Source organism: Macaca nemestrina, chromosome 12 (assembly GCF_043159975.1).
Source record: "Macaca nemestrina isolate mMacNem1 chromosome 12, mMacNem.hap1, whole genome shotgun sequence".
Lineage (NCBI taxonomy): Eukaryota > Metazoa > Chordata > Mammalia > Primates > Cercopithecidae > Macaca > Macaca nemestrina.
This window is the reverse complement of record NC_092136.1, coordinates 71,044,904-71,069,342: the sequence shown is the minus strand read 5'-3', so window position 1 is coordinate 71,069,342 and position 24,439 is coordinate 71,044,904. Positions and strand designations below refer to the sequence as shown.

General features: G+C 49.7%; 3 protein-coding genes across 14 annotated transcripts in view; 1 reads left to right on the top strand and 2 right to left on the bottom strand.

Moving 5' to 3' along the window:
- Positions 1 to 6,371, top strand: part of LOC105468693 (nuclear mitotic apparatus protein 1) — an 80,373-nt gene extending 74,002 nt beyond the window's left edge. For all 9 annotated transcript variants that reach the window (XM_011718919.2, XM_011718916.3, XM_011718918.2 and 6 more), the window contains 9 exons: positions 37 to 255; positions 377 to 534; positions 1,825 to 2,071; positions 2,976 to 3,204; positions 3,867 to 4,003; positions 4,406 to 4,582; positions 4,885 to 5,001; positions 5,127 to 5,348; positions 5,699 to 6,371. In XM_011718919.2, coding sequence (XP_011717221.2) covers positions 37 to 255; positions 377 to 534; positions 1,825 to 2,071; positions 2,976 to 3,204; positions 3,867 to 4,003; positions 4,406 to 4,582; positions 4,885 to 5,001; positions 5,127 to 5,348; positions 5,699 to 5,710 — 1,518 coding nt within the window. In that variant the 3' untranslated portion in view covers positions 5,711 to 6,371. The remainder of the gene's footprint in view (positions 1 to 36; positions 256 to 376; positions 535 to 1,824; positions 2,072 to 2,975; positions 3,205 to 3,866; positions 4,004 to 4,405; positions 4,583 to 4,884; positions 5,002 to 5,126; positions 5,349 to 5,698) is intronic.
- Positions 6,372 to 6,707: 336 nt separating this feature from the next.
- On the bottom strand, positions 6,708 to 11,532 carry IL18B (interleukin 18 binding protein). Of its 3 annotated transcripts, none has more exons than XM_011718891.3 (6): positions 9,623 to 11,532; positions 9,290 to 9,374; positions 8,704 to 8,907; positions 7,937 to 8,060; positions 7,707 to 7,854; positions 6,708 to 7,475 (listed from the first exon to the last, which is right to left on the bottom strand). In XM_011718891.3, exons 2-6 carry the CDS (start codon positions 9,309 to 9,311, stop codon positions 7,350 to 7,352), a joined length of 624 nt encoding a protein of 207 aa, XP_011717193.1. In that variant the 5' UTR covers positions 9,312 to 9,374; positions 9,623 to 11,532; the 3' UTR covers positions 6,708 to 7,349. The 3 variants fall into 3 exon arrangements, with proteins under 3 accessions (XP_011717193.1, XP_011717192.1, XP_011717191.1); XM_011718890.3 differs by having other exon boundaries at positions 10,263 to 11,532; XM_011718889.3 differs by having other exon boundaries at positions 9,290 to 11,532.
- Positions 11,533 to 12,756: 1,224 nt separating this feature from the next.
- The window catches only part of LOC105468688 (ring finger protein 121), a 67,611-nt gene continuing 55,928 nt past the window's right edge, over positions 12,757 to 24,439 (bottom strand). For both annotated transcript variants that reach the window (XM_011718892.2, XM_011718893.2), the window contains 5 exons: positions 21,978 to 22,085; positions 18,237 to 18,357; positions 14,366 to 14,499; positions 13,664 to 13,765; positions 12,757 to 13,114 (listed from right to left, as the gene is read on the bottom strand). In XM_011718892.2, coding sequence (XP_011717194.1) covers positions 12,994 to 13,114; positions 13,664 to 13,765; positions 14,366 to 14,499; positions 18,237 to 18,357; positions 21,978 to 22,085 — 586 coding nt within the window. In that variant the 3' untranslated portion in view covers positions 12,757 to 12,993. The remainder of the gene's footprint in view (positions 13,115 to 13,663; positions 13,766 to 14,365; positions 14,500 to 18,236; positions 18,358 to 21,977; positions 22,086 to 24,439) is intronic.

Genomic DNA, 24,439 nt, shown 5'->3' with positions numbered 1-24,439 from the left:
GCCTCTGCCCCACCCACCCATCCTCTCTGCCCACAGATGGAGAAAGCCAAAACTCATTATGATGCCAAGAAGCAGCAGAACCAAGAGCTGCAGGAGCAGCTGCAGAGCCTGGAGCACCTGCAGAAGGAAAACAAAGAGCTGCGAGCTGAAGCCGAACGGCTGGGCCATGAGCTACAGCAGGCTGGGCTGAAGACCAAGGAGGCTGAACAGACATGCCGCCACCTTACTGCCCAGGTGCGCAGCCTGGAGGCACAGGTAAGAATTTGGCTGGCAGACTCACCTCACCCCTATCCCACTGGACCCCTGTGCCCTCTCCTCCTAGGCCACTGATGCCTTAGGTTTTTCTTCACTCTCCCCCTGGCCCTCTCCTTCTCAGGTTGCCCACGCAGACCAGCAGCTTCGAGACCTGGGCAAATTCCAGGTGGCAACTGATGCTTTAAAGAGCCGTGAGCCCCAGGCTAAGCCCCAGCTGGACTTGAGTATTGACAGCCTGGATCTGAGCTGCGAGGAGGGGACCCCACTCAGTATCACTAGGTCAGGAGGCACTCTTCCTCCCTATGTCTGTTGTTTATGGAGTACCCGCTGTTTATCAGGCTGTATCCTGGTGAGATAAATAAGATGTGATCCAAATTTATTCTTAGAGAAGAATAAAGAAAAACAGGTATTATACCAGATGTCTGTTTAGGGCACAGTTGGAATAAAAAGCAAGCGGTCAAGAAAGGCTTCATGGAAGCTATCGCTCCTGCTGAGTCTTGAAAGCATCCATAGGTGTGTGTGCCAGGTTGACAGAGAAGAGCAGTGTGAACAGAGGCTGTGAAAGAGCCTGACTAGGTTGAGATGCAAGGCCAGGAAGGCCCAAGATCCTAGAGGGCCATCTGGACTCCCCGTTGGAGACCGGCTATTAAGACTTGATCCTAAAGGCATTGAGGAAACCTTGGTGGCTATAATTGAAAGGTTTAAGGGAAAAAAAAAAAAGGAACCTTGGAAGAATTTGAAACTGAAGAGTACATGGTTAATTTCCATCTTAAAAAGATGATTCTAATAGCCAGTATAGAAGTTAAGACTGGAAATACATATTGTTTTTATTAAACACTTACATCGTACTTATTTTGTGCTAGACATAAAGCACTCATAACAATTATACCTGATTTATCCCCCAACAACCCTCTGAGGTAGGTTTATTCTGTCTCCTTTAACAGATGAATCTGGGGCATAGAGGGGCAGTCATTTGCCCAAGGTCCCCCAGTGGTAGAGCTGGGGTTTGACCCTGTGCAACCTGGCCTGAGTCCTTGCTTGTCACCACTCATCTGCCTCTGTGAGTGCCATGATGAGTCTAGGTGAGAGGAGATGAGACAAACCAGGAAAAGGACATAAGCATGGAGAGGGTATGGTTAGGAGAGCTGTTCAGGAAGCTTGGTGATTGGGCTTCCCAAGCAGGACAACATAGAATTATGCCCATGTTCATGGTTTGGGGGCCTGAGTGGCAGGTGCTCGTATTCACTGAAATGGGAGATGAAGGAGGAAGAACAGAGAAGTGGGCTTAGATTGGGACGTGTTTGCTGTGGAGCAGCCATGGGCATCTGGTGAGGATGGGACATCTGGGTCTGGGCATTGCCACTATGAGGAGGTATTAGGAGAAGCCAGGGGAGTGGACTGAAGGGAAGGCCCAGGTCAAGGGCTTTCCTTGGTACCTCTGAAAATTCAGAGAGATGGGTTGCTTGACCTCATCTGCTTATAGTATGGGAAATGGTCACTTTGGAAAAGGGCTGGACAAAATGCCTTCTAGCCCAAAAGACTGTACCTCAGCAGGTTTCCTTTCCATAGCAAGCTGCCTCGTACCCAGCCAGACGGCACCAGCGTCCCTGGAGAACCAGCCTCACCTATCTCCCAGCGCCTGCCCCCCAAGGTAGAATCCCTGGAGAGTCTCTACTTCACTCCCATCCCTGCTCGGAGTCAGGCCCCCCTGGAGAGCAGCCTGGACTCCCTGGGAGATGTCTTCCTGGACTCAGGTCGTAAGACCCGCTCTGCTCGTCGGCGCACCACACAGATCATCAACATCACAATGACCAAGGTCAGGCTGTCGGGACAGGGGCTGCAGGGCAGCAATTCCCACTTCCTCTCAAGGGCGTCTTTGCATTGGGCACTCAGGAGCAGGCAGGGATGAGCAGCCAGTCCATGTTACAGTGGGAAAGCTGAGGTCTTAAAAAGGGCAGTGACTTGGTTAGGGGCACTTCTGAAGAAAAGGGCAGGGCTGGGATTAGATCCCTGCCTCCTGACTAAGGCTAGTGTTCTCTCCATGTGTAGCACCGAGCCTGTGCAGGGTGAAGGGAGAGAACATGGTGAAGCTGCAGCCCATCCAGTGCCTCCCAGCATGCCCCATGCAGCTGAGAGGCATTGTTGCTGCCCAGTGGACTGCCTGCCAGGCTGTGGGCCCTTGCCTTTGTTTCCACATCTTGAAGGGGAGGTTTGGGAGGAGGGGAGAGGGGCCCCGGTACAGCAGGGAGGACCTGTGTGTGCAGGGTGTCCCCTGCTACCAAGAAGTTGGGGAAGTTGTAGAAAATGGTAAGGGCCCTGGAAGCTTGGACTGAGGGACAGCAGAGGCTGTGGGATGAGCCTGACTAGTCAGGAGACAGCTCTGATACTTCCTAGCAGTGTGATTTGGGGCTAGTCACTTCATTTCTTTGCACTTCACCTCTAAAATGGGCCAATAAACACTCTGCATTCCCTCCCTCAAAGCATTATGAATAGACTCCATGAAAAAAATGCATAGAAAAGAGTCTTGACAACATCAGCACCACCTTGTGAGGGCTTCTATCAACAAGGCCCATTTCTTGCAGACACACGTTAAGGGCCTTTGCAAAGCTGTTGGGAATGCATGGATGTGCCGTGGGATCTGAGGGCTTTGGGAGGGAATGGGAGGCTTCTATATAGTGCCAGGGCCCACCCCATTGCAACAGATTCACTCTCTCTTCCAGAAGCTAGATGTGGAAGAGCCAGACAGCGCCAACTCATCCTTCTATAGCACGCGGTCTGCTCCGGCTTCCCAGGCTAGCCTGCGAGCCACCTCCTCTACTCAGTCTCTAGCTCGCCTGAGTTCTCCCGATTATGGCAACTCAGCCCTGCTCAGCTTGCCTGGCTACCGCCCCACCACTCGCAGTTCTGCTCGTCGCTCCCAGGCCGGGGTGTCCAGTGGGGCCCCTCCAGGTGAGGGGACTACAGGGACTTACTATACCCCAAAATTAGAATGGAAGGTGGATCGTGGCACAGGGAAAAGAGGAAAGCTTTTTAAAAATCCAAGGCTGGCCTCCTTGCTACCGTCCACCTCCACCTGCCCCTCCTTCCTGCAGCCTCAGGGCCTTCCTTACCTGCCCATCTAGGGGCTGGCTGTGTTAGGGGCACTCTTAGCCAGAGTTAAGGGCCTGGGATTCCCAGCACAATTGTGACACTTAGCCGTGGGGAGTCCTCCATGCCCTTAGGTGGTGATGGGCTGCTGGAAAGGCCAGGCTGGCCAGACTCTTCTTGGAAGTTCTTGTCCTTTGGGCACCAGAGAGCCCCTGGGAATCAATTCCTGGTCCTTAATTCGTTCCTCTGGGTGTTGGGCACCAAGCCTTGGCTGGTGAATAAGATGTAGTAGCAGCCTCTGCATGTGACCTCTTCTGCCCTCTCCAAGGAGAAGGCGGTGAGCAAGCCCCTAGGATAGAAATAGTCTGTGTGCCATACTCCTGCACCTGCGGCACTGAATCAGATTGGTGTGCTGGGCTTCAAGTTTATGGGGTAGGTGGCAGCAAAGGCTGGCAAGATGCCAGGGCCAGCAGGCAACCTGCTGACTCCGGGCTCATTTGTTCCCACCTCCCTGCCATCCACAGGAAGGAACAGCTTCTACATGGGCACTTGCCAGGATGAGCCTGAGCAGCTGGACGACTGGAACCGCATTGCAGAGCTGCAGCAGCGCAATCGAGTGTGCCCCCCACACCTGAAGACCTGCTATCCCCTGGAGTCCAGGGTGAGCCCTGGGGTCACTGTGCAGGGCCTCCCATCCCTGTCCTCCCTTAGAATCCCACCTGCTGATCTAGCCTGAGCACTAGAGCCCTGGATCACTGACTGGCCAAGGACGGGGAGGGTGACCTTCTCATGCTTCCAGGCAGAACAGACAGCAGGGAAGGTGCTTAGGAGTGAAGTCCCTGGGGATGAGCAGGAGCTCGGAGAGGAATCTGGTTGGGACTGCACTGCTTGTGGCCATTTGCCCGGGGTGTAGGTAGAAAGCAGAACAGGAAGGGAGGCCTGAGAGGTAGGAAGGGTCCGCCTACCCTAAATGGCGGGCAAGTGCAGAGTTCTGGGACAGCCCCAGGTCCTGCTCCATCTCCACACAGCTACGGTCCACTGACCGCCTCTTCCACCCATGCAGCCTTCCCTGAGCCTGGGCACCATCACAGATGAGGAGATGAAAACTGGAGATCCCCAGGAGACCCTGCGCCGAGCCAGCATGCAGCCAATCCAGATAGCCGAGGGCACTGGCATCACCACCCGGCAGCAGCGCAAACGGGTCTCCTTAGAGCCCCACCAGGGCCCTGGAACTCCTGAGGTAGGCTTCTGGGTGTTGCTCCAGCATTGTGCCCAGGTCAGGCCCAGCTCACCAAGGACTAAAGGGAGCCTTCCCTCTCTCCCCTTCTCCTTCCCTCACTTCCCCTTCTCCTTCCCTCTCTCCAAGGGTCTAACCCATGGATGGGAACTGTTGGGAAGGGAAGCCTCTGGCCCAGAGTTGGGTAGGGGAGCAGGTTGCACAAGTTGACTTACAAGGTCCACTCACCTCTAAGAGGACAAGACACTTGGCTTCAGATGTGACGACTCTTGCTACTGTCTGCCTAACTGTCCTGTTCCCCATAGTCTAAGAAGGCCACCAGCTGTTTCCCACGCCCCATGACTCCCCGAGACCGACATGAAGGGCGCAAACAGAGCGCTACTGAGGCCCAGAAGAAAGCGGCTCCAGCTTCAACTAAACAGGTGAGGCTGGGGCTGAAGGGGGATGAAGCGACGCCCTGGCAGGACCTTGCTGGCAGAGTGTCACACAGCAGGCTGGCCTGGGAGGGCAGCATTGGGTCTCCCGGTCTGACAGCCCTTCCTTGCAGGCTGACCGGCGCCAGTCGATGGCCTTCAGCATCCTCAACACACCCAAGAAGCTAGGGAACAGCCTTCTGCGGCGGGGAGCCTCAAAGAAGGCCCTGTCCAAGGCTTCCCCCAACACTCGCAGTGGAACCCGCCGTTCTCCACGCATCGCCACCACTACAGCCAGCGCCGCCACTGCTGCTGCCATTGCTGCCACCACTGCCACCCCTCGAGCCAAGGGCAAGGTAGAGGCCACTGGCAGGATGGGGGAGGGAAACCTGATGAGAGCATGGGCACCCCCTAGACCACCCCACGGAGTAGCATCCAAGACAGGCCCACGCCAGGCTGCAGGAGGGTGCAGGGTAAGAGGTGTCGCTGTCGTGGTAGCTACTCGTTACGAAGGAGAGAAGACAGATGGCCCCATTCTTATGGAGAGCACCCAGAGCTGCTCAGGCACAGCCAGCACCTGATAACCACGGGGCTCACAAGGGAGGGGATCCAGATGGGGGCGTGGGAGCAGGAAGAGGTCTTCCGAACCTGTGGGTGCAGGCTGGCATTCCAAGTTCTCATCTGGCCTTGTGACTGTCTCTTTCAGGCAAAGCACTAAAGGGCCAGTACCAGTGAGTGGCCCCACCTGTGTCGCTGATGCTGACCTCACCTGGTCCTCCTTCTACTGTCCCTCTCAGTGCCTTCTCTCAGCTCCCAGGCCAACAGTAGCCAAACCCCTAGAGACAGTGATGCCTGCCCGCACCCTGACCTGGTCCCTGGACCTTCACTGGCAACTTCTCAGAGCTGGCCCAGGAGGCCTGGAGCATGGACAGTGTGGGTGCTCTCCCTACCTTGCCTCCTTTTTTCTTAAAGCAAAGTCACTTCTCCATCACAACCAGATTTGAGGCTGGTTTTGATGGCTGGGTCCTTGGGCCTGGCCAGTCTTCCTCTTAGCCTCTGGATCTAGAAGGGACCATAAGAGGAGTAGGCCCTGGTTCCTGCTCTCCTGGAGGCTGGGCCTAGCAGGGGCCCTCACTCTTGAAGTCCAGGACTGGGTCTGACCTGGTGGGAGCACCTGCCAGAGGATGCTCTTTCCCAGGACGATGGGCCTGTGTCTCAGGAGTGGGGTTGGGGGACAGCCTTCAGCGGCAGCTCACACCCTACCTTCCCCAGACTTGCACTGGGGTGGGATTTGGAGTGATGGGAAGGTTTTTAAGGGCCGGGGATGGATCTTTTCTAAATGTTATTACTTGTAAATAAAGTCTATTTTTCTCCCGTGAGTACTGAATTGCCTTGATCTATGTGGGAAAAGGAGGGGAAATCTAGGCTCTTTGGAGCCTACCTTGTCCCCACTGAGTCTTTCAGACCACCTCCTTTCTCTCATCCCTTTTCCTGGAGGCGCATCTTTCCAGGCTCTTCCCAGTCTCCATTACTGGCCTCTGCTCCTGGGGAGCATTATGGGCTGTTCTCTCTTCTTTTTCAAGAGCCTGTGTTCCCCTGAAGCAGGTTTTGTCTTTAGCTTCTGTGTGGCAGTCCCTCTCTCCCATACTCCCTCCTGGGACAGGCAAAGTTCCTGCGAGTGGAACTGAAGCCTAAATGAACAGATGTCAGGATGCCTCTATTGAATAATCCTTTATGAGGACCCATGTGGGGATGACACAGATACAGTGTGGAGCCGAAGCAGCCACTGCCCCCATCCCTTCCCTGGATCAGTCCATTAGAGTGAAGGAAAACAACAAAAAAACAACATACAGCAAGAAGACATGAAGTCTGCAGAATGTGGCCAGAGCTGAACAAGGGTAACTTCATTGAAGAGGTGGCGTTTCAACCAGGCTTCAGAGTTCCCCTGCTGGGATGGTGAGGAAGACGGGACTAAATGAGCAGAGACATGGGAGTGGGAGCTGTCTGGGGAAAGCAAGAATAGTTGGAGGCATCCGGAAAGTCATGTGGGAAATGTAGGTAGGGCCCTGGAGTGCAAGGCTAAGGCATCAACAGTCTTGGTGGTTTCTGAGCAGTAGAGCAGTGTGAGGAGTAGGACGTTAGGAAAGCTAATGGGTAGGTAGAGAGAAAATGGCAGGAGGAGAAGGAGGCATTATTATAAGGAGGCTGCGATTTTCCAGGTAGGTGGGAATGGAGTTGGAATTTGGTGAGAGAAGGGACCCAAAGCAGAGGAGGAGGGGGTGCGTTGCTCGCCCACACAGCCTGCAGGCAGTCAGGGACTGTTGACTTCAGGTAGACGGGTAGGACCCAGGCTCTGGTCAAGGTCGTGCTGCTGCTGGCCCTGTGCTGAGTCTTAACCCTGCTGCTGTGGGCTGCTGTGGCCCTGTGCTGTGGCTGGAGGGCAGGGCTTCTTGGGTTGGGGGCAAGGTTGTCCTCAGCCCAGCCTAGGGAAGTGAAGGCAGACAAGGATCAGGCCAAGGAAACAAGGGACATCTCATCACTTTGCCCCAGGCCATGCCTCCCCTGCCCAAGACCCAAGTTCCTTTTTGTCTGGCTGACCTTGAGGAATGCTGGGCATTAGTTTAGAGGCTGCTCTGGCAGAGCCCACCCTTTCCTCCCCACATATGGAAGAAGAGCTCCTCCTGTTGCTGGAGGCCTCTCCTTGGGCTCCTCACCCAGAGCTGGGCCAGGATGACGTGACGCTGGACAACCTGTTCGGGGTCCATGAGCACACAGGAGAAGTTGGTGCTGTGCAGCGCAGGGGTCAGCTGCTCCAGCACCAAGGCCTTGTACAGCCGCGTACCTGTGCTCCCATGTTCCCGGCTGGAGCGAAGGGGAAGGAAAGGTCATGAGAGGGCCACAGAAAAGGCTGCCTTCCCACCCACCTGGCTGCTGCGACCCTCACCTGGTGCTCCCCTCCCACAGCTGGCCTGGGAGGTGCTCAATGAAGGAACCATTGCCCAGCCAGTAGAGCATGCTGAAGTTGGGGAAGCGGCTGCAGGCCGTACAGGATAAGGTCAGCGTTCCATCTAGGGACACAGGCAGTAGTTAGCCCTTCCAAAGAGCAGGTCCTTCCCCTGCCCTGCCCTGCTGTGCCCTCCCTGCCAGCTCCCCTCAGTCCCCATGAATCTGGAACCTAGAGAACTGCTCTGCACACCACCCAGGTGGGAATGTCTGTTAAAGGGGAAGTGCAGTTGTCTCTGAGGCCCTAGCCCTAAACATGGGGGAATGTGAGGAAGGGTCCTTGGTTCACGTGATGACTCCTCTACTGAACCTGTCTCCTCAGGATGACCTTTTCTAGTGCCCAGCCTCGGTGACTTGGGAACCCAGGTGACAGAGGCAGTGCTGGATGGCTACTGCTCCTCTGAGATGGCCAGAGGCCCGCAGGCTCTGGGTGGCAGGGCTGTCCTTGGAGTTCACTGCAACCAAGGCTCTGGGAGGTCTGTGACCATTACTTATGTCTTGAGTTCTCTGTCCTACTTCATAGGGAGCATCTTGGGAGCGGTGCTAAGCCTGCACCCATGACAGTGGGTTGGGGAGGGAGAATGGTGCATGCTCAGTCCAGCTGGCCCAGCTGGTGGTGCATGGCAGAAGGGGGCTGGCGCTCAGGAGTCAACCCGACCCTGGGAACCTCTGTGCCCATAGCCCACCCTTGACCACTGTGCTTCTTACTCAGTGGCATTTCCACCTCTGGCCAGGTCACTTCCAATGCTGGACACTGCTTAGCTGCTGGGAACACTGGGGGCTGGGAGGGGCAGGGGTCCTTTGTGCTTCTAGATGAGGCAGTGGCAGCTGTGGTGGTCTGCGAGACAGGTGTGGCTCTGACCAGAAGAGTGATGATGTGGGCACACAGCAGGACCCACAAGAAGCTGAGGTCTGAGGAAAGGACAGTCACAGGTCAGCGGCTGGGCTGCCTGGGAGCGCTCAGCATCCTGGCTCATATCTGGACTGGAGACAGAGTGGGCTGCCCGGGTAAGGATGTAACTCCAGCCCAGAGATGTCTGGGCTCTAGCCAGGGAATCAGAGTGGGAAGAGGAGCCCCTCAGCACCCACCCCTTTAGCCCCTTATTGAATAGAGTACAGAGGAGCTTTAGAATGGAGCCAGAGCCACAGCATTCGCCCAGGTTCTTAAAGCAGCAGCACCAGGTTTGTTGGGTGGTGTTTGCCTTGGGGTGAAGGCTCCTGGTTAGCCCATTGCTCCATTCTGTTCATAGACCTCACTCTACCCCTCCTGCCCATGCGTAGCCCCAAGGCCTACCTGGTGTCCAGTTGTGTCTCATGGTCACGATGCATGTGTCAGGAGCTGGTGAGCTGGCTCTTTATCTGTGACAATGTCCTCTTCTCTGGTGAAAGGTGGGGGAGGAGAATGGTAAACCACTCCCGCTTTTTCTCAGTAGCTGGCTTTTCCTCCCGTAACATAGCCTGGAGCTCTTTCAGCACTCAGAAACAGAGCTGGGGGGTCATCAAGTGACAATCTTTCCCCACGCCAGCTCTCAGGACCACAAATGGTTATAAGATGCTTACCTAGTCCAATCTTACCCCTTCATTAGGGAAAGCAAAATTGAGACCCAAAGAGAGAATATGGACTCACCCAGTCACACAGGGAGGCAGTGCTCTCTCTAGCACCAGAGCTGCTTCTGGGAAGGGCAGGATGCCGAGCAAGCCTTCTGGGAAAGCACTGCCCCCATCCTCTATTTCACTTTCACTTTTTAACCAGGGAATCCTGAGCAGCTGTTACACCTCTGCTTTAGCCAAAGTTCAGTGGCCAGAAACCTTCAGTTCTTGGGACCCCTACTCTCCAGATACCAGACTGGGATCTCTAACCTACCCCCACGCCACCCCCAGGGTCACCTAGGTGTGAACTAGGTCAGAGTCTCTCACAGATCAATTCTGCCCCATCCAAGTGTCAGGACTTTGGTGTTCACCTTCCCTCTTCACAGCCAGGTCTTTGTTTCCATATGAACAGGCATCTGCTTCCTCCTTCACCTTCACACTAATATTCAAGGGGACAACTTTCCTAGGCACTGGGGACCCCAAGTTGGACCATTTCAGGCTCAATGCCATACCAGCCCATCCACATCCTGGCCTTTCCCAGGCTCCCCACTCCCCCAGCCACCAGCCCCAAGGTTGGCTGCAACTCCCAGCACCCACCATCACACCCTCCATCTCTCATCCTAGCCCCTCTGGCCAGAGCTACAGGTCTAGGTTCACTAGTAGTTCCAGACTCCTACCTGGCTTCCGAGAGGTCCTGAAGAAGCTTCCCTTCCAGAAGCTCCCCTCTAGGAGCTCCAAGACTCAAGTTAGCTGTGTCTAGCTGCATGTACACCCACCACAGGAAATACACCGAGCGCACTTCCCCCTTGTCTGTAGAACTCTCAAACGGCCAACCCAGGAACTGGTACACAAGCTCGAGAGCCAACCCTAACAGGAGGGAAGGGTGGGCACTTCCCGGGGAAGAGGCGGACTGGTTCAGCACTGGCTCCGGCAACAGAGGCTACACCAGAATATGAATCTGGTCACTGATGGGACAAATGGTGCTGGGGCTGCGGGAGGGCCAGGTTTCAGGGTGAGGCGAGGAACCTAGGATGCTAAATCTAAGGAGGTTCCCTCTCAGGGTCATGCAGTTATCCATGGAAGCAGAAAGACCAGGGCTGGGTGATCCAATGTGCATGCATACATTAAGTGTGGACAGGAGCTGCACGTCTGAGGTTTGTGACTCCTGTGATCAGGAGGGTGCAAGGGCTGGTGACAGAGCCAGGGAGGCCCACAGATGGAACTAGGTTTGGTGGATGCATCAGGAACACAGTCAGCTGTGATCTCAAGTTTCTTGTAGAAAAACCAGATTCATATTCCTAATTTAGACATAGGAGACTACAAGTCACATCCTTCTTCTCTAGGTATCCAGTTCACGTTTTTCCTCCTCTCAATTCCTCCCCCTACCTCTTGCCCCAGGGGCTTCTAGCACGTAAGATGCAGGGGAAATTCCTCCCAGGAACACCAGCATCTCCAGGAATTAGGTCAGGAGGCAAGGCTGCCTGGGGTTTCTGAGAGACACAGTCCAGTGGGGGATGGTAGGAAGAGACAAGAGGACTCTGCCTTAGTGGAACCAAGGCCAGAGTTGGGCCAAGGGGAGGTCAAGGGACTCAGGACTGTTACACATGAAAAGAGCTTTGGACAGCCTGGCCTCGGCTTCTCACCTGAGCCTGACATTGGGGTGGGGGAAAAAAGTGAAAGGGTGATCCCTGGGTCCTTTGACCAGCCCCATTCCCCTCTCTGAGGAGGGGAGCAGCCCCACAGGTGGCATAAGCAGTAGGGTACCATGGGAAGCCACAGCTGGGGAAGAGAAGCCGAGGTTGAGTATGGCCCTAAGGAAGGCAAGTGGTGGCAGGACACTGGCCTCAGGCAGTGAGAACATAGAGCAACCTCAGTCTGAAAGCAGGCCCAGTGATGCCCCAGGCCCCCTTAGGCCACAGGACAGGAGCCTGGCATTCCACCACTCCTAGGGATGTCGGCAGGGGAACAGCCAGGAACAGCAGAAAGGCAGGCCCAACCATCCCCAGACCCTCAGGTCTCAGATGGGGGTTAGCAAAGGCAAGACACCCCTGGAGACCCCAGGGAAAGAGGTGGGAAGAAGAAAGCAAGATAAATGTTCAGCTTTCCAACCCAGCTCATGGAGCTTTATTCAGACGGGAGTGACAACATCCTGCTTGGTTCTTGCTGCCCTTGAAGGAGCAGGCCCTACTGGGTCATATTCCCTAGAAACCCAATGCCAAAGGCTCATGTTTGACCTCCCACTTTATTCAAGTCGCCTAGTACTAGGGCTGGGGCCTTCCTAGAAGCCCCCTCTCAGAACCTGTACTCACTTGGGCCTTATCCCTCTACCCACCCACCACTCTTGTTGGCAGGCCCAGGGAGGACCCATGAATGACAAAAATCATGTAGGGATATTCCCTGGACTGGGAATCCCCTGCCAGCTTCAAGGGCATATCATCTGACACAGGGAGAAGTTGACATCTGTCATATTCTTCTGCATCACGTGCACACACACACACAGACACACACACATGCATACGCACTCTTAGGCTTTCAAGAAAGAAGTGATGTGGCAGAGTGACCGCTGGCACGTGTCACCACTCCACTGAAGGATCCACTGAAGAATGAGCTTGCACAAGGGGCCGTCAGTCATGGCTGCCAACAATTGCCCCACAGCCCAACTATATGACCTCTATTCTTGGCTGACCACAGCCCTGCCCACGGGCAAGTATCCATGGTGCTGATTCTTCCAGTTGTCCCAAAACAAATCTTCAATGAATTCTGAGGCCCCAAAGCTTCCCTTGTTGGACAAGTCACTGATAAGGTTCCATGCCTCAACCGGCCTATAGCTCCTGGACAGGGGGAGACAGAGTCAGACACAACACCTGTCCTGTTGTCCCAGACAGTGGGGGAGGGAGGACACTTGGGGCCTCAGTGCTCACCCGTGGCACCAGCCTGAGTACATTAGCTCTTCTATACTAAGTGCACCAGGCTTGAGCCCCACACAGGGAAGAAGGGAATGGGTGGGCTGAGGTCTTCAGCTACCTGGGAGCCCAGCAGTGTTCTCGGCCAGAGATGAGAAGGCTCCTTTAAACCAAAAATGTCAAGGCTCTGCCCCCACCCTGCTTAGGCAGGGAGGGTGAAGCCTGGAGGGGGGCAATTCCTATGCTCCACAATTAAAAAAAAAAAAAAAAGTTTTTAAAATATATTCATCAAAATAGTTTTCTTTTAAAAAGCCCCCCACTGCTGATAGCCCCACTGGCTGGGTCTCCATCATAACCCTCCCCAGTCCGACACAACCGGAGGGGTCCTGAGTGGCCCAAGTGCCCCTTTGAGTCTTTCCCACCCAGGAGGTCTTTGTGGGCAGGGAGGAGAGTGCCCTGAGCTCCACGGCGTGTGGGGTGGGTTCTCCACTGATGCTCTTCGTCACTATTCCAGGCCCAGAATGTAGTTGATGCCTTGGACTAGGCCAATGATGACAGGCTGCCAGGCTACCAAGTATCGAAGCCAGTCCAGCAGTTGCCCATACATGACGTGAGGCCTCTCCCAGCTGTCAGTGTGTTAAAGAAAAGAGGCTCTGTGCAAGAGCTGCCAGGAGTGATCTAGCATGGGTGGTGGGGCTCCCTGGGTCTGCCCCACTTTCCAGCTGCTCCAGAGCCTAGAGGAATGGAGGCTTTCTGGAAGGGCCCAGCCTCACTTCCTACTCAGCCTACTCCCAACTTTGCCCTCCCCCTCCTCTTCTTCCTCACAGCCTGTCCGTTGGAGTAGAGCTGAACGCAGAGAATGCAGGAGGCAAACAGAGGGGACTGGTACAGGAGGCAGGGCAGCCCCGAGAGACGTAGAGAGAGAAATCCTAGTTCCCCACGACTAACATGCAGGGATGGCCTCCAGTAACACATTCTCTAAGAAGGAACTGCCAGTGTAAGAAAACACAGCCTAAGGCTGACACAAATCTATCTGTCCGTGACAATGGCTGCAAGGAGGCTGAGAATAGGTTGAGGGCAGAAGTGAGGGCCCCAGGAGGACCCAAATGCAGGTCACACTGTCCAGTACTTTCTTCCCACAGCCCACTCCCAACAAGGACCCCAATAAAGGATACGGATTGCTGAACATCCTCTTGAGGTCTACCTTCTCTTTGCAGTAGGGACACGTCTGCTTCTTTCCCACGATGCACCAGCCGCGGATGCAGAACTCGTGGAAGCTGAGCACCGCTGGTCAAGGGAAATGGTGAGAGCCAGGGCGGCACTCCAGCCCCAGGCCAGTCTTTAAAAGATTCAAATCCTGCCTTCACGCTTTATCAGCTCTGTAATGTTGTGCAAGTCCCTCTGTCTGAACCTGTTTTCTCACATGTAAAGTAAGGATAATGATCCCTGTCTCACAAGATTGTTATGGGGCAAAATGGAGACGACACATGGCTCTCTCAACATAGGCACAGAATGGGAGCTGGGTAAATACATGATAAATATTAGAAGTGTTATTCAGAATAGGGGATTTGATGCTAAACTGAGGGATCCCATTAGAGGGTCCTCTTCCCCTGTGACTGGTCAGATCTCAGGTCAGCTAGCACAGCCTCACTAGCTACAGCCTCAGGTTTCTCTCAGACTCAGCCAGGCTGTAACCACTGTTTACCTAAGAGTGGCTCTGATCTGTGGGAAAGCACAGGGAAGGCAGCCCTCTCGTGACTCTCCTACACTCAAGGGTCTGGACAGCACACCTAGGGTCAGGACCACCCCCTTTCTCTCCCTCACTGGAGTGTGCACGTTGCAGGAGAGATGTGGCCCAGGAGCTCAAGGCAGGATACACATGATTGCAGGACAGCCTATACGTGTTCTCAATGATCCCCTCTTCACTGACGTCCACAAAGATCTGCTGCCCACACACAGCACACACGCTGTCTGAAAGATGTTTGGTAGGCATGCCCGACTCGCTGTAGAACTGAAGGAGAATAGCAGGAAGGAAAGATAGGAAAAGCTGTGAGAAGCAGCCAAAGTAGGAAGCTCCACAGAAGCCTCAGGACTTCTAGAGAGGAGGCACAGTGGCAGGGGGAGGCCCACAGTTAGAGGACATCTTTTTTTTTTTCTTTTTTTTTTTTTAACTGTTTAGAAAAGATCATCTTTTACAAGTCAAAATGACTTGTAAAATTTGCTGGGCAGATGGGGAGAAGTGACCGGACTAGAGACAGTTGGGAAGTTAGATGTAGCAGGACCTGTAGACTGGGCTAGATCAGCACCAAAGGATAAGGGAAAGAGGAGGGAGAAGGACTCGGGGCTGGTGATCAGGAGCTGTGTCAGGCAAGCCATTCTGTCGCTAGACTATGGTTCCATCAGAAATGGAGAGCAATATTCTCCAACATTTAAAACAGTGAAATATTAAGTGCCATGTTGGTTTGGTGACAAGGGCATTCTCAGACATCTGTGGCAGCAGCAAAAGGGGTTCAAGCCTTTTGGATAGCATTTAGCATGGTGTCTCAAACTGTTGTACCTTTTGACCCATTAATCTCACTTCAAGGAATTTAAAGAAATAAGAGGAAGTGTCAAAAAAGTTTCACGAATACAGGTATTCACTTAAGCATTATCATAACTAAGAAAGTAAAGAGTCTGGCATGTCCTCAAAAAGTTAAACATAGAATTACCAAATGACTGAGCAATTCCATTCTCGGTAAAAACCCAAAAGATATGAACTAGGGACTAAACACACTTAAACGCCAGTGCTCACAGCATTACTCACAGTAGCCAAAAAGTGGAAACAACCCAAGTGCCTATCGACAGATAAATGAATAAACCGAATGCGGTGTCACACACAATGGAATACTATTCAGCCATAAAAAGGAATGATACATTCTATACACAGATGAACTCTGAAAACACTACGCTAAGTGAAAGAAGCCAGAGACAAAGGCACAAATCTTGTATGATTCCATTTACAAGAAATATCTACAACAGGCATGTTCACAGAGATGGAAAGTATATTAGAGGTAAACCAGGGGCTGCGGGGAGGGGTAATGAGGAGTTACTGCTTAATGGGCAGAGTTTGTTTGGGATGATGAAAAATTTTGGAATTAGACAGTGACAATGTTGCAGAATTCTGCAAATGTAATTAAGGCACTGAACTGTATACTTCAAAATGGTGAAAATGGTGACATGGTCTAAAAATCTCTTCTGGGGAGTAAACTGGTTAAAGGAAGATCCAATGTCTACATAAATAGGTAAGAGGGAAATGAAGGTAAAACACAAGACAGTTGTTCAAAAAGGAACCTAATAAACTGTTTATAAAGTGATCCAATGTACTGTTTTCAATTTGATCCAGTAGAGAAAAAAATTAGAATATTCCCATGATACCGAGAGACAAAGTCCCTGGCCTTAAACGGTACTAGATTAAAGTTACCCAAGGTGATGGAAATACTCCTTCTTGGGGTGGGGTCTTGGGGGATGACACTGAGACAGAGAGCACTTCTGTATTGCTTAAATAATTACAAAGAGAACATATTACTTTTATAAACAGCAAAACAACAAAAATATATTTCCATTCTGAAAAAAAAATTAGAAATATTTACTTGCGTTTCTCAGATTGGTTGTTAATTTACCCATATTTCAGCATCTCTTCGTGATGTCCACCTGCTCCTCTTGCAGCATTTCCTATCTCAGTGAAAGGTACTACCATCCAAGCAGTTGCCAAATCAGAAATCTCAGCTTAGAGACCTACATTTCTTTCATATTTTTCCCTTCAGTCTTCAGAACCAAACTATATCTAAGTCCTGTTAACTTACCTCCAAAATACTTCTCCAATACAGTATGTCCTCTCTTAACTTCATTGATAGATTCTTGGAAACTGTGACTTTACGTGAAACGACATATAACAAAACCAATTATACCACTGGCTAATTGATGAGTTCAGTTCCTGTGTCATATTTCTGTCACAAAGATATCACCAAACCTCTATTTAAGAGACACCAAATTGTCTCTTAAATAAAGACTCAAAACACTTTTAATATTAAATGTTGAAATGAAATGTGTAGCTTTACACATAAAGATTAATAAAGCAAGTATGAAAACTTCCCCAATTTTTGGTAAAGCAGTGAGTGACAGTGGCTGTTGTTGTAGCAGTTGTGGGTTAAGTCAAGGAATAAAAGTTCACAAAGTAAAAATTATAAGGAGCAACTCCTACCACTGTGCAGTTCAAAAACAATAACCAAATATGGACTAGGCACTTTTGTGCCCCATCATTTATTGTTGTACCTTTGCATGATTATTGTACACTTTGTGAATTTTTACTTATTTAGAGACAACATCTTGCTCTGTTGCCCAGGCTGGAGTTTGGTGGCACAAACAAGCTCAAGGCAGCCTTGAAACTCCTAGGCTCAAGCGACCTCCCACCTTGGTCTCCGAAGTAACTGGGACTACAGGCATGTGCCACCACGCCCGGCTAATTTTTTTTTTTTTCTCATTTTTTTGTAGAGATGGGGTCTCACTATGTTGCTCAGGCTGGTCTTGAACTCCTGGGCTCAAGCAATCTGCCTGCCTCGGCCTCCAAAGGGAGCCACTGTGCCCAGCCCCTCCCAGAATTTTTGGTATAAAAATCAAAATCCTTAATTTGGCCTACAGGCTTTTTTCTAGTCTAGTCACTACTTCTCCAGACACTTCTTGGCCATACAACCGCACTGGTCTTAGTTCCTCAAAAACACCCACACTATCTCCCATGATAGGACTCTTACGAATGCTCTTTTCCTCTGCCTGGTTCTCACTTCATCCACTTAACTCCTACTCATTGTTCAAGTCAGCTTCATAGTCACTTTTTCAAGGAAGCCATCTTTGAGCCCCGAGACTAGGTCAAATGACATTACTACATGTGTTCACAGCATCATGAACCTTTCCTACATAATGCTTATTAAAGTTGTAATTTTATTTTTATCTGTGTTTGTTACTACAATAGCCATCTCTCCCACCCAGTTTATCTGGGCAAAAACAATGTTTATTTTTGTATACTTTTGTAATTCGGACACATAGTTATGTGTCTAGACACATAGCAGGCATTACAAAGTATTTACTGAATGAATGTTAACTTCCTGGTGGATAAAGTGGCTCCTTCCTATAATGGCCCTAAAGAGAAAAATTACAGTTACATCTGAGATTTGGCTAATTTTTTTTAAAAACAATTTCAACTTTTATTTTAGATTCAGAGGGTACATGTGCAGGTTTGTTTTATGGGTATACTGCGTGATACTGAGGTCTGGGGTACGAATGATCCTGTTGCCCACGTAGTGAGCATAGTACCCAACAGATAGTTTTTCAACCGTTGTCCCCACTCCCTCCTCCTCTAGTAGCCCCCAGTGTCTATTGCTGCCATCTTTATGTCCATGAATACCCAACGTTTAGTTCCCACTTATAAGAAAGAACATGCAGTATTTGGTTTTCTGTTCCTACATTAACTGGTTTACACTAAAGGCCTCCAGCTAGCACGTTGCTGCAACGGACATGGTTTTATCCTTTTTTATGGCTGTGTTGCTTTCCAAACTTTAAGGAAGGAATGTCCATGCATACGCACATCTTGAAGGATTTTATTTGGCTTATCTCACCTCTTAGTGCCTTTCTCGTCCATTAAACAAGTGACGTCAACTTGAACAATTTGGAGGTGTCAAGAGTCTATTAAGTATTTAAGAACCCGGATGAACTCACCCCTATGGTAGATGCCATGTAGTCTGCACACATTTCTGCAAAGTCCCGTTCAAGAACTCCATAGTAGAGGCCATAGAAGAGAAGGGAGATGCCAAAGTCCATGGCATCTTCTGGTTTGATCCTGCAAGGGAAGTATTAGAGCTAGAAAGACCCACCCTGAGACATATCTTCTTTGGATTACTACTCTGGGACACACAAAGCAGGGCCCAAAGCGAGAAGGCCCAAAGGCTAAAGCAAGTGTGGGCAAACTATGACCAAATCCAGTCTGCTGCCTATTTTTATATGGCCCATGAACACCTCTTGAGGAGGCTAGCACTGTAGGCTGCAAAGACCAAGCTACAGTATCCCCTCCTACCCTTTTCTCACTCTGCTCTTAGTCCTTGCCTCCCCTAACTGGTGGCAATGACTTGCAGCTGCCCAGGACCTGGGCTCCTTGGGACCTACATGTTGGGGACTCCACTGTTGGTAAGTGCCGGACATTAAGTGAGCTGCCTTGCTGAGCTGTCTCTCCTCCAGCTAGCCACCCAAGTTGAAACAGCTGAGCTATCCATAAGGAGGAAAGGGCATGCCAGAAATCTGGGTGTCACTGGAGCAGAGAGTGAAAATTATCCCAGTGGCCACATGCCCCTCCTTCTGAGATTGTCTCGGCTTATGACAACTGAGCACAAAGCATGCTCACTACCTGAGACCTGGCCCCCTCCCCAGGCAAACAGGGTGGGACAGGGTAGGAGCTTTCCCTCTTGTACCAGGCTAGAGTGCAGTGGCTCACTGCAACTTCCACCTCCCGAGTAGCGGGTTCAAATGATTCTCTTGCCTCAGCCTCCTGAACAGCTGGGACTACAGGCGTGTGCCACCACACCCGGTTAATTTTTGTACTTTTAGTAAGAATGGGGTTTCACCATGTTGGCCAGGCTGGTTTTGAACTGACCTCAGGTGATCCACCTGCCTTGGCCTATAGTCCTATTGTCCCATAAGACCTGAAATATTTACTATTTGGACCTTTACAGAAACAGCTTGTCAAACACAGGTTTAGAAAAAAAAAAAAAAAAAGATAAAATTAGTAAATATTTATTAATATACAGTAGTTACTATAAAATTATAAACTACATATATAAATAATCTGTATCATGTCATCAAAGTTAAATTTTGGTCCAAGTCTATTTAACAAGAAGGATAAAGATCTTGCCTATAACATTAGAAGGTTTAATAATTCCAAGGACCAATAATTTGCAACCTTGAGTCTATACTTTGTTATAGAAAATTATCTTTGTTAAAATATTTGTACAAAGAACTGTATGTATTTGCTTAGTTACAAATTATATTTATATACAAAGTTGCATTTGCTTATGAACCTTGAATATTTAACTCACTAGAAATCATTGATCTTACGCCAATTAATTTGATCAGTAGCACAAAAATGATCAAGATTCTCAATTCTGTTTTCCTCATTGTAGAGTTTAGGCAAGTAAAAAGAAACTGTAATTACAGAAGAATTATATTTAAAACATAATGCAGAGGCCAGGCGTGGTGGCTCACGCCTGTAATCCCAACACTTGTGGGAGGCCAAGGCAGGTGGATCACCTGAAGTCAGTTCAAAACCAGCCTGGCCAACATGGTGAAACCCCATCCTTACTAAAAATACAAAAATTAACCGGGTGTGGTGGCACACGCCTGTAGTCCCAGCTATTCAGGAGGCTGAGGCAGGAGAATCATTTGAACCCGCTACTCGGGAGGTGGAGGTTGCAGTGAGCCACTGCACTCTAGCCTGGGCAATAAAGCATGACTCCATCTCAAAAAAAAAATAGAAAAAAAAAACCCATAATACAGAATCTTGATTTTTTTGTTTAACCATACAGGTTAGAAAGTTTCCAGGAGATATCTGTTTTCTTCGACAAGATGTGTTTGACTCTACAGTGATGAATTCATCTAAACCCTTCAGGAGCCTGTTTATTCTTTCAGCCTGTACTACCCCCGGAAGAAAGAATTTAATGAGTGTGCTCTCACTATATAAAATAGGATTTATTTTATTTATTTTTTTTTTCGAGATGGGGGTCTCCCTTTGTCACCTGGGCTGGAGTGCAGTGGCACAATCATAGCTCACTGTAGCCTTGAACTTCTGGGCTCAAGCAATCCTCCCGCCTCAGCCTCCTGAGTAGCTGGGGATACAGGTGCACGCCACTACACCCAGCTAATTTTTTTTTTTTTTTTTGGAGTTGAGGGTCTCAATATGTTGCCCAGCTTGGTCTTGAACTCCTGGCCTCAAGCAGTCCTCCTGCCTCAGCCTCCCAAATAGCTGGGATTACAAGTGAGAGCCACCACACCTGGCCAGGATTTATTTTTACTTGTCCTAAAATAAACTCCTTTCAGAGACTCCTGCCTACAATATAACTAGGCTCAGGGAAGAGGCCAGTAATCATTCCATTCATTATCTTAAATTTGAATCCTAAATCTCTAGCTTCAGTGCACTGTCCTAGGCTTAGGGCTCCTCGTGATCCACTGTCCATAGCCACCAGTATTTCATCCAAGAAATCATATTTCCACCCTCATCTGCCTCACTGACTCACTGTACGCTCCAGTCTTTGAGCTCAGGATTTCTTGGCACCTGACTCAATTCGGGGTAGGAAGACCTGTAAGCTAATAGAGATCTTCTGGAAGGCTTATGACAACTGAGGCAATAGCCAAAATTCCATTCCTAGGAATGCACCCTTAGGAAGCAACAGAGCAGCGTTATCTATGACGGTACTAAATTGAAACAACCTAAGTGCCCAAAAATGAAGCAGGACTTAACATCCATGGCTTAACTTTCTACAACTGTTTCCTGAGAAATCTTGTCGAATGTCAGCTATATGACAGGAAACACTAATTATGACCTGTGATTAGTACAACGTATCTGGACTGGGACATTCTTGAAACTGGATGTGTTCCTGTGGGAATGGGGCTCCTAGGCCAGGGTGGCTTCCACACCGGTCTGTGTCATCTCATTCCCTCACACCTAAGCTCTGAGTCTACTGTGAAGACTGCAGACACTGCTCTGCTCTATCTTTTTGTTTTGTATCCTTCTAAGTCAAATCTGTTGCTAGCTGTAGCCAACCATGGTCATGTAGGTTGATGGTCTAGCCCAAGAGTCAGCAAACTTTTCCTATAAAGGGCCAGATGGTAAATATTTTAGGTTTTGTAGCCCATATGATCTTTATCATGACTATTCAACTCTGCTGTTTTAGTGGAAAAACAGCCACAGGCAATATATAAATGAATGAGCATGACTATGTTCCAGTAAAACTTTATTTCATAATAACAGGTTGTGGGCTATGTGGCACAGAGGGCACAGTTTGCCAACCCCTGGCCTGGTTGAACATAAGACCATTCATGCAGAGTGGATGTTGCAAATGAACAGTACACACCGATGAGAAAAACAGCTCTGTTAAAGTGACAGAATTATGGATAGCAGGTTATAATAACTATTATGCTTACTTTGGTTACTAGATTTTTCCATTAAAATATAAAGCCTTGGAAAATATAAAATGATTTAGGACTTTGACACTGTATATATTCAGACATTCCTTGCTTTCTGCCAGCACAAATCATGGAGAGCCTGTCTTCACCCATTCCTCTACAGCACCCAAGTCTCCTATCCTGGATATTATGTCCCTCCTGTTAATAACCACGACTTGCAGCAAGAGGTACATCTCAACAGCCACTCTTCCCCAAACTCCAGCAAAAACAAAAACAAAGGGTACTCACTTGAATAATAAGTTAAGACCAAAGAGGGTAAACATGACAGCCATGTAGCCAACGATGCCAGTGGCATAGCTGATTTTATAGATTAGCAGGAACCACTTATAAACCAACCTGGGGAAAGGAGAGAAAGTTAGTGCAGCTGACACAGAGATTCTGGCCTCAGTGGTCACTGGATCACCAGAATCCTTTATTCTCACATCAATGGGGACACCACGGTCTTTGCTCAGGACTTACTGAGCAACTTCAGTTACTATTCAAAGCTGCTCACTCCCTTAACTGCAGAAATGCCTCCATATATTCGAGAAGTAGTACTTCTTTGTATTTTCTTTTTTTTTTTTTTTTTTTTTGGAGATGGAGTCTTGCTCTGTCACCTAAGCTGGAGTGCAATGGCGCGACCTCGGCTCACTGCAACCTCTGCCTTCCGAGTTCGAGCGATTCTTCTGCCTCAGCCTCCTGAGTAGCTGGGACTACAGGTGCCCACCACCACACCTGGCTAATTTTTATATTTTTTTAGTAGAGATGGGGTTTCACCACATTGGCCAGGCTGGTCTCGAATTCCTGACCTCATGATCTGCCTGCCTCAGCCTCCCAAAGTGCTGGGATTACAGGCGTGAGCCACCACGCCCGGCTGTGCTTTGTATTTTCATGGTCTCAGACCAAGGAAAAGATTCCTAAAAAGGCAGTTTCTGCCTCACAGAAGGAGCACAGCTGACCTTAGACAGCTATGTCACCTCAAATGAGGAAGTAAAAAGTATTAAACACAACTATGCTCAGAAGATTAACAGGCAGGAAGGCTAGTTGTTCAGAAACAGAAATCAAGAGACGAATCCGAGGTAGAATGAGCTACAGGTTTTTTGTACCTGGGCCTGGTTAGTCTGAATACAGCTTTGCTCCTATCCACAGGCCAAAAATGAAATGATGTATAATGAATTTGCTTCTGAAATGAATTTTCTTCTGAGGGAGAAGAGAAAGGAGAGAGGCACTTAAGAAGTACCTTTTGAGTTGGATACAAGTGTGTGGTGGTAGTGAAGTAGAATGGGGTTGTTCATGCTCCTGAAGGAGGAGTAGTGTGCCCCAGGAGCCAATGAAGAACAGCGTACAATCTAATTGATGGATCTCAGCTACTAGACTCAGCAAGAAAGACGGTTTCCTGAATGAACCAGGGCTTTTTTTTTTTTTTTTTTTTTTTTGGCTAGAGACAGGGTCTTCTTGCAATGTTGCGCAGGCTGGCCTCCAACTCCTAGGCTCAAGGGATCCTCCCACCTCAGCCTCTCTGGGATTACAAGCATAAACCGCTGCTGCTTGGCCAAACCAGAGCCTTTTAAATGCTACAAGAGTGGGTTCCCGTCATCAGGAGCCACTACTCTATCTCTGATGGGAGCTAATGAACAAGTTAGCAATCTGCCTGAATAACCAGCACAAGTCTGTGTGGTTCCTGAGAGCTGACTAGGTTACTACCAACCCTGCTGAGTCCTAGGGAGGAAAGTCAAGGTCCTTCTCTGCCCGTGCCTCCTTGCTGTGGCCAGGCAAGCGGTGATGGTTTCTCAGGCTAGGGAAAGGACCCAAACATCTTCCTTCTAGTGCTATCTTAAAGAATACACACAGTTCCATTCTCCAGGGTTTGCACTGATCATAAAGGAGAGAGACATAGTGAAAGGGACATGAAATTTTAGGTCAAAAAACTCAATATGGATTAAGTGATGTTTTAGTAGCTGGGTAACCTCAGAGAAGTCAAATCACCTCTTTGAGACAAGAGAGGTGTATGGAGCCCATTTCCTGGTATATAATACATGTTCATGAAATGCTGCATGTATAGTACAAATAAGGATGTTTATGAAAGTGCTATGAGGGCAGGCACAATGGCTCACACCTGGAATCCCAACACTTTGGGAGGCTGAGGTGGGAGGATTGTTTGAGTTCAGGAGTTCGAGACCAGCCTAGGAAACTCAGTGAGACCTTGTCTCTACTAAAAATAAAAATAAAAAAATAGCCAGGCAAGGTGGAGCATGCCTGTAGTCCCAGCTACTCCAGAGACTGAGATGGGAAACCTGGTTGAGCCAAGGAGGATGAGGCTGCAGTGAGTTGTGATCATGGCACTGCACTCTAGCCTGGGCGACAGAGTGCGACCTCATCTCTGTTTTTAAAAAGTGCTTTGAAATTGTAAAGCACTATCAAATGTTAGTTACAAGGCCGGGCATGGTGGCTCACACCTGTAATCCCAGCACTTTGGGAGTCCGAGGCAGGCAGATCACTTGAGGTCAGGAGTTTAAGACCAGCCTGGCCAACGTGGTCTCTACCAAAAATACAAAATAAAACAAAATTAGGCTGGGCACGGTGGCTCAAGCCTGTAATCCCAGCACTTTGGGAGGCCGAGATGGGTGGAGGTCAGGAGATCGAGACCATCCTGGCTAACACGGTGAAACCCCGTCTCTACTAAAAAATACAAAAAACCAGCCAGGCGAGGT

Bases quoted from the DNA above. Each gene is read 5' to 3' on its own strand.
- IL18B (XM_011718889.3), bottom strand. From the start codon at position 9,311: ATGAGACACAACTGGACACCAG. The intron at 8,908-9,289 runs GTAGGCCTTGGG...TCCTTTCCTCAG, and splicing joins GAGACACAACTGGACACCAG to ACCTCAGCTTCTTGTGGGTC. The intron at 8,061-8,703 runs GTAAGAAGCACA...CTGTGTCCCTAG, and splicing joins AGAGGTGGAAATGCCACTGA to ATGGAACGCTGACCTTATCC.